The following is a 15,759-nucleotide window of genomic DNA, read 5'->3' as shown; positions in this document are numbered from 1 at the left end:
AGTATATTTTACATCCCTTCACTTTTCCCCAGGAAAGTGAATAGATGCCACTCACTTCTAAGAGAAATGTTTAAAAGCCGCACATAAGTACACTGTGGCATTGAGGGTATACTGTGCCTGGCCTTCACCCTTGAACACATTTTGAGTTTCGTTATGCTTGGAACTCTCCTTCATGGTGGCTTTGTGATTTCACCCCACTCCCTTCAACCTTCCCCATTCCATCTTTTCTGTGACATTGTGCCCTGCTGAAACTAGAGCTAAGTACTTAAAGGGAATTCACCATTCTCTTTGTTTCCTCTGTCTTATATTTCCTTCCTCTCCCTTTTTTGAGTGTCCCCTATCAAACTATATTACATCCTCCTTAGGGTAGTGGCCAGGATCTTTGTATCACTTTGTAAAGTGCCATGCAGATCAATGACACTAATAATAATCCCTGTGTGATACAAACTGCACGCTGTGACATCTTGTGCACATATAACTCCCTCTTGTATTGGATGGAGGGCATTTTACTAGGTCAAGCAGCTTTAAGAAGAAGAGTTTGTTTTTACATGCCTACTTTCTCTACCACTTAAGGGCGATTCAAACCGGCTTACAATCACCTTCCCCCTCCGCACAACAGACACCCTGTGAGGTAGGTGGGGCAGAAAGAGCTGTGACTAGCCCAAGATCACCCAGCTGGCTTCACGTGGAGGAGTGTGGAAACAAACCCAGTCCACCAGAGTACCCTCCGCTGCTCATGTGGAGGAGTGGGAAATCAAACCCGGTTCTCCAGATCAGAATCCACTACTCCAAACCACCGCTCTTAACCACTACACCAAGAGGGCACACAGTTTCCCGTTTCGCCTACCTCCCTGCAGGCCTGTGCCGAGAAACCTGTAATATAAAATAAGGCCACACGACCTCATCTATGGACTACACGTCCAGGAAACTTTTGTGATTGGTTCTTGTAGGTTATCCGGGCTGTGCGACCGTGGTCTTGGTATTTTCTTTCCTGACGTTTCGCCAGCAGCTGTGGCAGAGGAGTAACACTGAAGGACAGTGTCTCAAGGACAGTGTTACTCCTCTGAAGATGCCTGCCACAGCTGCTGGCGAAACGTCAGGAAAGAAAATACCAAGACCACGGTCGCACAGCCCGGATAGCCTACAAGAACCAATGAACTCTGACCGTGAAAGCCTTCGACAAAACTTTTGTGAGTTTGAAAGGAGGCGATCCTAACGCTCCCTGCGCACGTGTGGATAAACTTGGGCCCTCTCCTATTCCCCCCAAAAGGGGGGCCGTGACGTCACCCCAGGTGCTCCTTTTCCCCGTTAGAGGGCGAGGCTCCGACAGCGCTTTGGTAGGCGGAGTGCTGGGAGGCTGCCGCGCATGCGCCAGGCGAGGACGCACGGGAATCGCTGAGGCTGCGTGCGGAGCGTAGTCAAAGGGCAAGGCGACCGGTAAGTGGGCGGGTTGCCGTCCCGCGCCTTGTTACAGGCGGGAGGTAGGGGCATGAACTTGTCGGCCTCCGCGGGCCTTTCTTCCTCTGCCCGCTGCCGCCATCATGGCCACGACAGAACAGGAGTTCCAGGAGATCGACGCTGCGAACGACTGGCAGCCTCGCTACCAGGTAAGCCGGGGCGGGAAGGAGAAGGGGGACCGGCCTACGGGAAGAGGAAGTGATTGGGCCTCGGCGAGCTTTCAGGTGCGCGCGTTGAGGCCGGGGGAGAAGGAATGCGCATGTTCTAACTGAAGAAGCCGCCGAGAAGAGAGAGCGAAGAATAGTTTTGAGGGCTGAGGGGAAAACGCATGCGCGGGGCGAGGGGGGGGGGGAGAAAGAAGAGGTAGTGCGGCCGGCGTCCAACGCGCATGCGCGTGGTGGTCGCCTGCTCTCCGGTTCACAGGGCAAGCCCGTGGGTTGGTCGCGGCTCTTCTTGCCGCCGTCTGTATTCTGTCTCCCGTTATCAGGCTGAGCTGTGTCAGCTATCACTAGTTTCCCTTTGGCTCATGGTCACGCAGTGTTCCTACGGTGTGAAAAAAATTTTCCCCTGAACTCTGGGAGGGGCGGAAAAAGAATCTTTGCTACCTTGTGAAAGAAAGAACTCTGTCGCGCAATTACTACTGCTGGTTTATGTGCCACTGCATGTGCTTGCAGTGACAGCATTAAGCTAGCAAGATCTTTCACAGGCTTCGTGTTTCATGGAATGGGTTTAAACACCGAGGTAGCAAGGGAAACCCCATGCCTCAGGAGTTCCTGCTTAAAGTAAGATGGGTTGTGGCCTGTTCTGTGTGTTACGTTGTAGGTAAATCAAGGGACAGATGTATGGCTTGTGCAGGTATAGTAATCAGAGAGAAGTATATCGGGTACAGCTCCCTGCTGAGTGTACGCTTGATTTGTTAATAGTGTTTACAATGGTCCTTGCTATTATGAACTGAAGGTCTCATGTTGCAATTCCATGCAGAAGTACACAGTGTTATTAAGTCTCATTTGGACTTCCACGTGATAAAGCCGTATCAGGCTTCAGTTCTGTCTCTTGTCAGTGCTTCAACTCTTGGGCCCCCTGTGAACTCACTCTTTCGGTATTAACATAAGAAGTAAAAATGTGGATATGCGGTTTAATGCAGAGCAGGTTGTTCCTTAGCTTCTGGGTGAGCTAAAAGATATGGTGGTTTTAAAAATGTAAATGCTTTACTGCTCAATGTAAACAGCGCTGTGATCTCAGCTTTAAGCGAGGGAGATTTGTTTGACACTCTGAATGAATTACTCTAAATGTTTTCATATGGGCAATGAACAGGGCATAGAGGCTAAGGCCTTGCCCTAATGCTGGCTCCTGTTACTGGTTTTCAGAGGTTTGTTGCCTCTGGATATTCAGGTTCCTTTTACTCACCCTGGCTAGTAGTTCTTGTTAGGTGATATTGCTGTCCATCTGAACTTTTTGTGCTGGGACAGCAGACCGAATAGCCCAGACTTACCTGAGCTCATCAGGATTGGGAGCTAACCAGGGGCAGCCATGGTTAGCACTTGGACGGGAGCCCACTAAGGGTTGCTATACAGAGGCAGGCAGTGGCAAACCACCTCTGCTCATATTTTGCCTTGAAAACCCCAAGATGGCTCGCTGTGAGTCAGTTGCAACTTGTCAGCGTTTAATTATGATTATAAATAAATATGTGGGGTGTTTGTATCCTTTTAATTTTTGTAGTTATTTAAATACTGCTTCAGCACATCTGCATCTGATTCTCTTTCTTGCTCCGATCCAGTAATAGTGGTGGTAAAAATCCAGTAATAGTGGTGGTAAGCATATAGAAAAGCAGATACCAAACCTGGAGCAGCAGTTGAAGGGGGAGCACAATGCTCTTGATTGATTCGGTGAACAGTGTGCAATTGGCAGTTTAGGTGAAGAAAGCTTCAGCCAAGACCGCACTGTGGCCTGCATCTTAGGTATGGTTTGGTGCTAAGTTGATTTTTAAGCCCACAAAAGGCTGTACTTCCGTTTGACTTGTCAGAGTTCTGTCCTGAGGAGGAATGGTAGTTAGTGGCTTTCTTCTTTTCCTTTTGAATATTCTTGCAGCACAGAGTATCTATGCTTTGGCAGTTTCACTGAAACGAATGGAAGGAGTTGTGTTTCATGGTATTTGTATTTGCTTTCAAAAATTTATACACAGGAGGGGGGATGACATCACCTGGCAATGGCAGACCTCTGGAGCCTGATCTCCATCCCCACCAGCATAACAACTGCTAAAAACAAGTAACATAGCATCAGGTACAACTTAAACGATGAGCAGATTTACAGAGAAGTGGATGCTCTACTACAGAGCTTTAGCCCCTCCCCAGAACTATAGCTGAAGGTGAAAGACCTTGAAAACCACAGCCACTGTAATAATTTCTGTGCTTGCGGGTTTGCAGAATCTCTGAAAGAACCAAATCTAGAAGTCTTCTCAGAAGGCTTTCACAACTTATGAATTTAGAAGGTGGAGTATCCTGTGCAGTAGAAGGGGCACATAGAATTGGCCCTGAAACCCTAGCAACAAATCCAGACCAAGAGATGTCATAGCAAAGTTTGTTCATTAGAACATTAAAGGAGCAATTCTTAAGGGAAGGAGGTTGGTCCAAGTGATCACTCTCCTTCCAGGGTACTGCGATTCCAGTATGTCATATTTCCCCTAATACACTGACAAAATGGTGAGCAATGAAACCCATTACAAAGAAGCTGGTAGCAGCAATCATAAGGTATTGCTGTGGGGCGGGGGTCCATTTTACCTGAATGTAAATTGCAACAGGACAGTCCTATAGGCATAAAACCTAGATCAAGGATACAGTTCTTGAAACCCTGAAGCTACAAATGAAATTCTAGCAAGCTCATCTCCTGCAAAAGAGGATTCTCCAATCTTGAATACATAAACCTGCCTTTTACTGAACCCTTGGTCCATCAAGGACAGTATTGGCTACTCAGAATGTCATCAGGTCTGCAGAGGTCTTTCACATCACCTACTGCCAGATCCTTTAATTGGAGATGCTGGGGATTGAACCTGGAACCTTCTGCATGCCAAGCAGATGCTGTGCCTCTGATCCACTGCCCCTCCCAAGTTAAGTTTTTATGATGGTGGTGGAAAGTGCTGTCAAGTTGCAACTGACTTATGGCTCCCCCATAGGATTTTCAAGGCACAGATGTTCAGAGGTGGTTTGTCATTGCCTGCCTCTCCACAGCAACCCTGGGCTTTCGTAGTGCTCTCCCATCCAAGTACTAACCAGAGCCAACCCCGTTTAGCTTCTGAGATTGACAAGGTTGGGCTAGCCTGGGCAATCGAGGTCAGGGCTGAAAGAAAGAAAGCCACAGCTGAAAAACAAAGCAAGGCTACTGCTGGAGTCAACAAGATCCTAGTAATACTAATACCAAGAAGAGTAAGGACCACAGGTCAGAGAATTTAGCATGCCTCCAAGAAGTCCCCTAGAACACAACTTTGAACAAAATGACTTTTGACAAAAAATTTGCTGAAACAGAACACAAGCATGTGGTTTACCCCTTTTAATGTTGAGAGGAGAATTGTGTTCAGCTATGAAATTAGTAGTTCTTATATCTTGAATCAGCTTTAATAACTTTGCTTGTTGTTCGTAATACTGTGAACAAGAGGGAGCATTGGGATTCTGTTTCTCTCCATAAGGGAAATTTTAAATGGAGCAGACATGGCATTTCTAGACATGTTTAAGGCCTATTGCCCTCTGGTCTTTTACTGCCAGTTGCTGCATGATGCTCTTGGAGAGGGAAGGGGGGAACAAGTTGGGGACTGGGTTACAGATGTGATCGTTTGGTTTTGCAGGTTGTTGTTTTGTTCTCATAGTTCTCTTAAGTTGGGTGCATTAGGGTTTACTTACGCTAGAGTGGATCCCGTGCCTCCTGCAGTTTCTGTAGCCAGGTAACTGTTATGCATAAAGTGACAACAGTCTGTTTCATTTTCACATGTTAAATTCACATTATGGGCCGATCCAGATCTCAACATTGGGAAGAAATCTTTTTTTATGGAAGGCTTGGACTAATAGAAGGATTTTTATGTTGGACCAATTGATAGACTGTATTTGACATTTTCTCTGTAGAGGTCTAGATATGACTTGTCAACTTCTCTTGAATGGCTATATTTGCAATTGCAACTTCTGTTAGTATTTAAATATGGCCCTGCAGCATTAAGTGTCTCAGAGCCCCCTTTACTCCAGGAAACTCTAATTGAATCAATGCAGACAACAAACTACAATATTTGTTTATAAATGTTTGATGTTTGTTAATAAATACAATATATACAAAGTCTCAGAAATTAATGGAATAAGGAACTAGATTGCTGTATTTTGCCCAATTATTGGGATATGGCCTTAAAGTCTATATTTGCTGCCTCTTTGGATCTATATATTTGATACCACACATACTCTAATAAAGGATTGAGTAAAGTGTCTAATTGTTGGCATTGTATCTCATAGGACATGTCCTTTAAACATATTGTTGGGGCATGCCCAGTCATTTGGTTTTTCTGGAGGAACTTATTACCCTTGAGAGAATACCAACTTAACAGTTGCCACAATTTATACTACTAACTCGAATCAGTCAGAATTTACTTCTAATTTGCTAAAAATATTTGAGTTTAATGGCGTATAAGGGGACTTTAATTTGGTTTTGGACAATACGCGAGACAAATTTTCCACCCCTTACGAATATAAACAAATATTGGCACTATCCCAATTTAGAAAACTAGTGAAATGCCATGGTCTTTTTGATGCTCGGAGAATTTTATATCCACAAAGAAAAGATTACACATTTTTCATATATTTGTAGGATTCTTTTGCTTCAGCTATATTAATTTAGCAGATGTGCTCTTTCTTAGTTCACAAGCAGGTACAGTCCTTAAACTTTGGTCAGATCCTGCCATGATCTCATGCTCAATAGGGTATGTTGAATGCAAATACCGCAAATTCTGGAGAAGTTTATAATCTGATAATAGCTCTAAAGTGCAACTAGTATAAAAATGGAAGAAAAGAAACCTCCTGTCTATTCAAGCTTGGCACAATAGAATATGGGATATTATGACAGCAGATAGGATTTTCCATTCCCTGTAAGTATGATGAAATGTCATCTGTAAGTCCAACTTCCAGGAAAAGTGGTGTCCTTTCTTTGCTGTGCTCTGATCTAAATGTTGATTTTAAATGAAAGCAAAGCCAAACTAAGTGTTGTATATACAATATACACAATTTTAAAATAATGCAAGCAACACCATAGTTTTCTCTTTATGTAGTTAAACTTCATTGTGAACAGCGGTGTGTTGCTAACTGTGCTTAGTGGCTTTTATTATTGTAACCGAGTATGTAGTTTTAATTGTGTTCCTAGAAATTGCATCTTGTGATTCAGCATATTTATTTGACATAACCTGGGATTAACTTTTCAAAATAAAAAGGGAAATTATAGTTGCACATTAACAATTTTATATGCCTGTATAAGTTTCTGCTTTATTCTGACCAGGTATTGTTGCTTTAGAACAGTGATGGCGAACCTTTTAGAGACCGAGTGCCCAAACTGCAACCCAAAACCCACTTATTTATCGCCGAGTGCCAATGTGGCAATTTAACCTGAATACTGAGGTTTTAGTTTAGAAAAAACAACTCCTGCACAATGCAGGAGATTCACAACTACCTCCCACACACACACACACACCCAGTGACACCCCCCTACTCCACGCCCAGAAGATGGCCAAGGGGACCTGCCTCTCATCATCTGCTTACAGTCCTCATAAAAAGGCGCCCAGGGGCTGGCCGTCTTGGCCGCCCTCTTGGGCACTTTCCCCAGCTCTGCAGCGTCCGTTCTGGGAAAGGCCAGGTGGGCCAATGGCGGGGGCCCCTTGGCAGGGGCTGAGCTGCCCCCCCCAGGCTGCAGCTGCCAGCTGCAACGGAGCCCAGGCTGGGCCAGGAGCCTCTGGGAGGAGGAAGAAGAAGCAGCGCTGCAAGGGCGAAGTGGTGCGCGGCTGCTTGGGCACAAGTCCCGCCAGCCGCCACCGCAGCACGCACGCCCCCCCCACCGCACAGACCGCTCCCACTCCCCGGCGCCGCTTCCCAGGCCGCTTGACTGGGCTGCGCGCTGGACAGAACCGGGGCGGCGGCAGCGGCTCCTCTTGGCCGAGCGGGAGAGGCGCCACAGGTGACGGCCCGGCCTTCGGGGGCCTTTTGCGGCGGGCGGGCCTGGCCTCCCTTGCAAGAAGCCGTGTCCCTGCAACCCCCGGACTGCTGCGGGTCGACGAGGCCGGGGTGGAGCCTCCTCTACCGGCACGGGGGTAAGTGGCTCGGGACGGGACCGAAAGTCCAGACGGGCGAGGCAGCGACGAATGGAAGAGGGGGTGAGAGAGCAAGCCCGCTTCCCGAGGGACAGGGCAAGGAACCGGCAAGCCAGCAGCCAGGAGAAGACGGAGCGCAGAGACGCGGCGGCACGCCGCCGCACCCCAGCTGTAGCCCCGCCGCCCGGTTGCGCCTGCGCCAGTCAGAGGACTTGGCTGGGGGCGTGGGGAGGAGGGCAGGATGTTTCAGCCCTCCCTCTAGTCCCGCCCCCAAGACCTTATTAGGGCTGGAACATCCTGCCCTCCTCCCCACGCCCCCAGCCAAGTCCTCTGACTGGCGCAGGCGCGACCAGGCAGCGGGGCTACAGCTGGGGTGCGGCGGCGCGCCGCCGCGTCTCTACGCTCCATCTTCTCCTGGCTGCTGGCTTGCCGGTTCCTCGCCCCGTCCCTCAGGAAGCGGGCTTGCTCTCTCTCCACCTCTTCCATTCGTCGCTGCCTCGCCCGTCTGGACTTTTGGTCCCGTCCCGAGCCACTTACCCGCGTGCCGGCAGAGATTAGTCTGAAAGTAAGTAACTGATCCAGTGTCACCCAGTGAGATTCCATGGCAGAGCAGAAGTTGCCCTGAGTTTCCCAGATCTTAGTTCGACATTCCAGCCACTGTGCCACACTGGCTCTTCGTTGTCATCTGTATTTCTGAAACAGCTTATTTTAATGGGAGGTTCTGGGTTACAAGTAATTGATTATTGAGGGAGGATAGCCTTAGGAAGCAGCCAGAGATACCCCTTCATTGTGCCTGGGAGAGATTCCTTTCCTGCTTGCAACTGCCACCATTGAGGCCCAAGAGGGAGGAGGGACAGCAGCTTTGATGTATCCATTGAGCCCATCAGATGAAAGACAGGACATAATCCACCACTTTCCCATCATACCTGAATCCATTTCGCTTGCTTAGTTATTTAAAACGTGTATATCCTTCTCTACAAGTTGTAATGGGGAAAAACATACCACAGCAATAAAACATATCAGAAGTTTATTTAAAAAAAATTGAAGTACATCAGATTAAAAGGATTTCTTCTCAAGAAATGTGATTTTTTGCAAACAGTTTTGCATTTGGCCCATGGTTGCCTGATACGGCACCAAAATGCCTTCCTTCCTCCTAGAACAGGATTTCAGGGTGCATTTCAGGCTGCTGATATAAGCAGTCAGACCCCTCCCCCTGCTAAGGGGTTTCACAAAGGCATGGGGGTCAAAGACTGGCATAAAAGCAAGATACTACTCCCCACAAAATGGATGCCCCTGAGAAAGTTTTGGAATCCATATTGTGGGTCAAGCCTGGGCAGGAAGGCAGTTGGCCGCTGATCTTTCCCCCTGTCTCTAAGATGTGCCTGGCTGGGCAATGGGGCCAGCCAATCCCCATTGCGTCACCCTAAAGTGATTTAATCAGCACTCTGAGCAGACCACTTACCCTATCTGCACCCATCCCAGAAATCAGTGTTCAAGAGAATAGGCCAGGAATTCTCTTGGGTCTTGATAACTCAGCCAGGTATCTTTAGACAGTGTTCCAGCAGATAGGGGCCCCTGCCAAAAAGGCTCTGGCCCTGGTTGAGTACAGCTGGACAACCTTTGGGCCAGGAACCACCAGAAGGTTGTCTCCCGAAGAGCATAAAGCTCTCCGGGGAGTATAACAAGAGAGGCGGTCCTGTAAATATGAGGATCCCAAATCATTTAGGGCTTTAAAGATAAGCACCAGCACCTTGAATTTGATTCGATCCTCAGTTTGGAGCCAATGCATCTGACGGAGCACTGATCTCTCCAAGGAGTCCTGGTAAGGACTTGTGCAGCTGCATTCTGAACCAGTTGTAGCTTCTGGAGCAACCTCAAGGGCAGCCCTAGGTAGAGTGAGTTACAGTAATCCAGTCTTGAGGTGACTGTTGCATGGATCACTATGGCTAGGTCAGGGCGGGACAGGTAGGGGATTAGTTGCTGGGCACTGCAAAGATGGAAAAACACCATCCTGGCCACATTTGTAATTTGGATGTCCAGTGAAAGGGAAATATCCTACGTCCCTCCTAAATTCTTGGCAGAAGATGGTACTAATTGTATCCTGTCAAGAAGTGGGAGCTGTAACAGACTTGTATAGTCTTTAAATATGTTGTATCTAAGGCCAGATGTGCTTTCCTAACCTCAAGTAACTCTTTGGGGCAAGGTTATCTGTGTTATCTTGGTGTTCTGTATATGTGTGGGGTAGGGATGACATTCATGTAAGTTCAATAGTGTTGGTCTCAGGTTCAGAATTATCACTTTCTTGTGGTGTGTGTGGGCTCCCCCCCCCCCAACTGTATACCAAATAGTGTGATGGTTTTTAACAGTTATGCTTTTATGGCAGCATTGTACTGGCGTAAGGAGGGAAGACCGTTCCTTTATTGGTAGATGGGTTAATAGTACTTGGTGTTTATAAAGGGCTTTTTGAGTAGTCAAAGCACTTTTCAGTGGTATCCTCATAGTAACAATGTCAGTTAAGTTAGCATTATCCTCAAAAGATAGATGAGGGGGGAAGCTGGACTCAGAATAATGGTTATCTTAAAATACAGAGTGAGTTTATAGCTGAGGTGAGCTGTAAAGACAGGTATGTCAGGCTCATAGTTAGCCACTACATTATACCAGCTCTGTACCAGGATAGGGTGTGACTGATGCTTCCAATCCCCTGTTCCTTCTCAGCCACAGTCTTCTCTGTCCCCTTAAAGCACTGTATAAGGCTTTGGACAGTGCAGTGGTCTACCTCAGATTTCTTGCAGTGTTGGAAGACTGCCCTGGGTCTATGTATTCTTATATTTGTGTTGCTTGTTTGCATGCATGTAAAAGTGTGTTCTCCCTTTGTATGCCACAACTGCAAGGAACAAAGCCCCACCTGTCACGAAACCAGTGCCTTGGGGTACGCTGGTAAGGCTGCCTCTGAGCAAATACAAAGGGCAGAGCTTTCCAATTACTTTAGTCCCCTCCTCCATTAATGCATGTTCTTAGCGCATGCGGCTGGAGTTGAATCACAGTCTGCCTTCTTAAACAGGAACGAACCTTTATTACTAAAGATTAAGCTAGAACACATGGAAAATAGCTATCAAGTCTAGTGGTTACTGATAAAAGGAAAATAACATAAAAACATAAGTCTGGCTAAGTTACATTACAAGACTGTTACTTCTGATGACCTGCCTGGTTGTTGTGGAGCAAACACCCCAGACTTCCTACTGCTCCCTTGCAGAGGAGTCTGAGTCTTAGTGGCTGTCACAGCATTCGGGCAAAGCATTTGAACGAAGGAACAATCTACCTTTTAAACCTTTGCTCTGCTTTGGCAAGAAGCCTCCCCAGCCCAGATTTAGGGAACCTGTCCCTTGTGGGAGAAAGCCCAACACAATCTCCAATCAGGTTAAATGTCACGTAGCTCACATCTCCATACTCCAGGTCATGTTTTACAACATACATACATCCTGTCCCCCTGGCAGGTGAGCAAATGGCTACCTCCTAGCTGAACCCCATCTCCTGCCCTCTCCAACCTCCTGGTGCATTTTATTGCCCTCTTCCTATCGAATATAAATAGCTGTCATGGTCTCAAAGATTCTCTGATGAGTTTCAGTTATGTTCTTAGCATCTTATCAGAATCCACTACACACTACATTGGAACAGTGTCACACTTAGGGCATACGAGAACATGGGTGTATGATCATTATCTAATTTGCATCCTTTTTAACAGAAAATAAAACAGTTTGCTCAGATTAGTTAAATTCTATTTTGGCATGAGAAGCAGTACTGCTTCTACTTTCTTAAGACCTTGCTTCAAGAAATATCAAGCTGTGCTACTGAAAGTACTGAATTGCATCTGTTACATCTCTTATCGTATCAGGAGACCAGTGATTCTCAACAAACTTCCTGCAAAGAAGGTCCAGAAATATAGTATTCTGGAATCTGGAAAACAAAGTTCATGCACAGTAAATTTTGTCCTACTTTTGTTGTAATTCTGATACAGTACCACATGTTTGGCATTTGTTAAATTCAAACTCCTGGGGTGTCTTAAATTTATAGTCTTAAATTGGTACCACTGGGTTTTGAAGCATATTGGAACAAAAATCATACCGTGCCAAGCTTTTGTGCTAGTGTAGCAGATGTGCAAGTGCATGTAACTAACTCAACATTACTTGAAATTTTTTATTATTGCAGAACTAGATTGGTTCTCGAAAGAAATCCCCTTTTAACATGCAGTGGTAGAGAGAACTTTCATCCTAATGTTATCAATGGGAATTTTTTTTACTTGACATAAATTTTTATAGCAATCTAATGGTTTGGTACTTCATATGTAATAGAGTCAAAATGTAAACTTCAGCAAAAAGCTGGAAAAAAGAATTTAGGGGGTACCCAAAGACAAACTATTTCATGCATTTATCACTTTGCCCCACCTCCTTCAGAGTTGTTTAGATCTGGTTTGCAGGTTACTCCTTGCAAAGTTCTATAGAAATAGACGTGTCCTAGACAGAGTATGCAACATAGTCCTCACTTTTAGGAAAGCATTCCTGAGAGAGGTAACAAATGGTTCAAGGCTAGGGTCAGGAATGTATTTACATCATTCCCTGGTAAACGATCTCTCACTTTATTATTAAGTAGAACCAATGCCAGGCTGAAATGGTTTGGTAATGCTGTGGCCTATATGTAACATGAAAGAACTTGGGACATTTGTGTATAGGTTTTAAGAAACTGTGGCAGATGCAAAGTGCTGGAGGGATCCATATGCTAATGCAAATCTAGTTCAGCTGAGTTTGGCAACTATCATCCAAGATGCTTTGTCAGTTTTAGTACTGGCTTTGAAGACACTAGATAGCAACCAATGTGTCACTATATAGAATAATATACTGGCTGGTCCTTGAGTGGATGATGACTGCTCAGTGGTAGAAGGTGTTGCTACCTAATTCAAATATGCAGAATAAAAACATTTTGTAAATTTTAAAAATACTTGGAAAGGATAAAAATTAAACCAGCCTGATGGAGAGTGAATATACTCCAAATGAGGCTGAATGTTGAGAATGAGTATCTGTTTAAAGCGGAAAGGAGAAATCAGCATGCTGAGGCCCTGATAATTTACAGAATCCTGGAGGGAGAGATTCTCAGATGTGGAATTTCTAAATTGTTTCCCCACCACCCCAGGAGTCTTCGCTGGCACCCTATTTTTAAGCATAATCTTCACAATAGTGTGTTAGTGAAGAAGTGCTTCTTTGCCATTGGAATTTGACTGTTTAAAGAAAGACCCAAGTAATAAATCAAGTCTAGTAAAAAATCTGCACTGACTTAAAAATAACAAACTTTGATTGATTTGCTTACTCACCATTTTATTGCTAGTGAGTAAACAAAACTTCATTTAACTATCTCTTTTTTCTTCCAGGATATTCGTAACCAATCCAAGGATTATCCGCATAAAGTCGCAAAGTATCCAGAAAACCGAAATCGAAACAGATATAGAGATGTTAGCCCATGTAAGTAACCTTTTATTTATTCTAATCAACATGGTAAAGTGGAGTTTAACATTATAAATGGATTTTTATTAGTCATTTAAGTCAGAGTCCTGGAGAAAGGTGCATGTACTGGTCCACCCCAGCAGCTGACACTTAAGTGTGCACGATAAATTAGAAAATGGTACATTGTGAAATGCCTTATTTCTACATGGACCCCTGTGGATTTGTTTGTATTGTCACATAGGGAAGCTCAACTTTCTATCTATGAAACATTCTTATTACGCAGAATTCCAAAATTATTACGAAGGTGATTCTGTGATAAGTATCTACGACTTCATCTGTTATGACTTCCTTTGCATTTTTATACAGGAGGAGTTTGCCCTTTTCTTTTAAATCAAGCTATATCACACCAAAGCAGGTTTTTCTTCTTAATTTTTCTCCACTTCAGATAGTATAGCTGACATAAAAACAAAACAAACAAGAGAGTCGGAGATGTGTCTGCAGAGGAAGAAAAAAATTATTGTGGTCAAACGTCTTCTAAACAGGATTTGGGACTTTTTCTGTGCCAGTTGTTATTGCTGTGGAGGAGACATGGCCTGTGGCTTGGTGCTGGAGAATCTGCTGTGCATGCAGAAGGTCCCAGGTTAAGCACATAAGAAAAGCCATTCTGGATCAGACCAAGGCCCAGCAGTCTGTTCATACAGTGGCCAACCAGGTGCCTCTAGGAAGCCCATAAACAACACGACTGCAGCAGCTGGTTCCATCTCCAGTTGAAAGAACTGGGTAATAGGTGAAATGAAAGACCTTTACGTGAGACCTAGGGAAGCTTTTTTCAGAGTAGCCAGTATTGACCTTGGTAGACCAATGATAAGACTTGGTATAAGTGTACTTCCTGTGTGTTCATTTGACTATAGGCAGTGCTGTATTTGAAGGGAGCAATATCAGCAGTTGGTAGTCAGAATGGGAACTGGTGTTTCTTTCCCTTAAGATAGTGAACTCTGTGGCACTAAAATGCACTAAGAACATTGGAAGGCTTTAACAGGGGAATGGACATGTTCATGGAGGAGAGTGTTATCCATGGCTACTAGTTAAAATGGATACTAGTCATGATGCATATCTATTCTATTCAGGATCAGATGAGCATGGCTAGTATGTTAAGTGCTTTGGAACATAGGCAGGACAATGCTGCTGCAGTTGTCTTGTTTGTGGGCTTCCTATAGGCACCTGGTTGGCCACTGTGTAAATAGATATCTGGACTTGATGGGCCTTGGTCTGATCCAGCATGGCCGTTCTTATGGATCTAGGCGTTTTTGTGAGAGCTTTGTGGGTGTGATAATATGTCAAAAATTCACACAGTTGGACTGTTTAATCAAATTGAGTTATTTGGTGGTTCTTGTAGAAAAGAGCAAGTAGCATCTTAAAGACTAACAGAAGCTTTTATGAGCCACAGCTCACTTCTTCAGCTCACTTGGTGGTTCTTGGTTAAAGAGGATTAAATGAGAGTAGTTTATAAATGAGAAATAAAGTTGCTAAGATGAAGGGGAGGAGTGAGGATCCCAGGTCACAGTGACCACTAGGAATCTTGTTGACAGTAGGATAATTTTCTGTCATTTCTCAGTGAGCTTTTCTGGCAAACCAGAATGATGCACTTAATAAAATATTCCTAAAATTCTGTTGATTTCTCTGGGATTGTTATAAAAGAGATAGCTTGCAGATTGGGGAGTTTTTGCGCCAGATTGCTTGCTAGTTTGCTGGAAAGTTTCATTTTATTCATGTTTAGAAAGTCGTTTTCTGGTCTTCTACTTGTATAATAACATAGTTTCTCAGACTTTGTTTTGTACATATCTGAGAGGGAAGCTTAAATTGCCTTAAAATAAAGAGTAGAACCTCTGAATAACCAAGAGCTAGTTTTTCTCCGCATTTGTTATCTTGGGGGTTATAGAGTATGAAAAGTATATCCCACTTATTAGTGAAGGGCACCCTAGACATAATGCAATCTGAGGAAGTGGAGATTCTGGGCTTGGGATTCTACAAGTATTACTGGAAGCAGAATTAATCACAATTTCTGTTAACTGGGGTGGGGGAGGGGTAGATAGCATTCAAGCTCCCTTTGTGTAAATAATGTAGAAATTTAGATTGTTTAACAAGCTGCATGTCTCTCTTTGAGATTTTTATGAAGAAAACCTTTCTGTTTTGATGGTTATAAGTAGACTACCTTAGGAAAAAAACTAGACTGGAAGCTGGCTTGTCTGATGTTATAAGATGAAGCACACTAGAGGGATAAGCGTGTTGTCTGCTGCAAGAAATCAAACAGGAACTGTTTGGTGATTGAATGGTTAAAACAGTGCTTGCTGACATCATATTTCCGAGAACACTAGTACCAGTATGTGTGATTTACTATAACAAGATCTTAAGTTTTTCCTGTTGGCAAATGGCATGTAGTATTTACAAAGGTTTTGGTTTCTGTCCAGCAAAAACATTTGAGTTCCA

At 44.6% G+C, this 15,759-nt stretch overlaps 1 protein-coding gene across 2 annotated transcripts in view; it reads left to right on the top strand.

Moving 5' to 3' along the window:
- The first annotated feature begins 1,473 nt into the window (after positions 1–1,473).
- Positions 1,474–15,759, top strand: part of PTPN2 (protein tyrosine phosphatase non-receptor type 2) — a 43,779-nt gene continuing 29,493 nt past the window's right edge. For both annotated transcript variants that reach the window (XM_056854520.1, XM_056854519.1), the window contains exons 1-2: positions 1,474–1,607; positions 13,200–13,290. In XM_056854520.1, coding sequence (XP_056710498.1) covers positions 1,542–1,607; positions 13,200–13,290 — 157 coding nt within the window. In that variant the 5' untranslated portion in view covers positions 1,474–1,541. The remainder of the gene's footprint in view (positions 1,608–13,199; positions 13,291–15,759) is intronic.

This window comes from Euleptes europaea, chromosome 8 (assembly GCF_029931775.1).
Source record: "Euleptes europaea isolate rEulEur1 chromosome 8, rEulEur1.hap1, whole genome shotgun sequence".
Taxonomy (NCBI): Eukaryota; Metazoa; Chordata; class Lepidosauria; order Squamata; family Sphaerodactylidae; genus Euleptes; species Euleptes europaea.
This window is presented reverse-complemented; position numbering and strand designations above follow the sequence as displayed.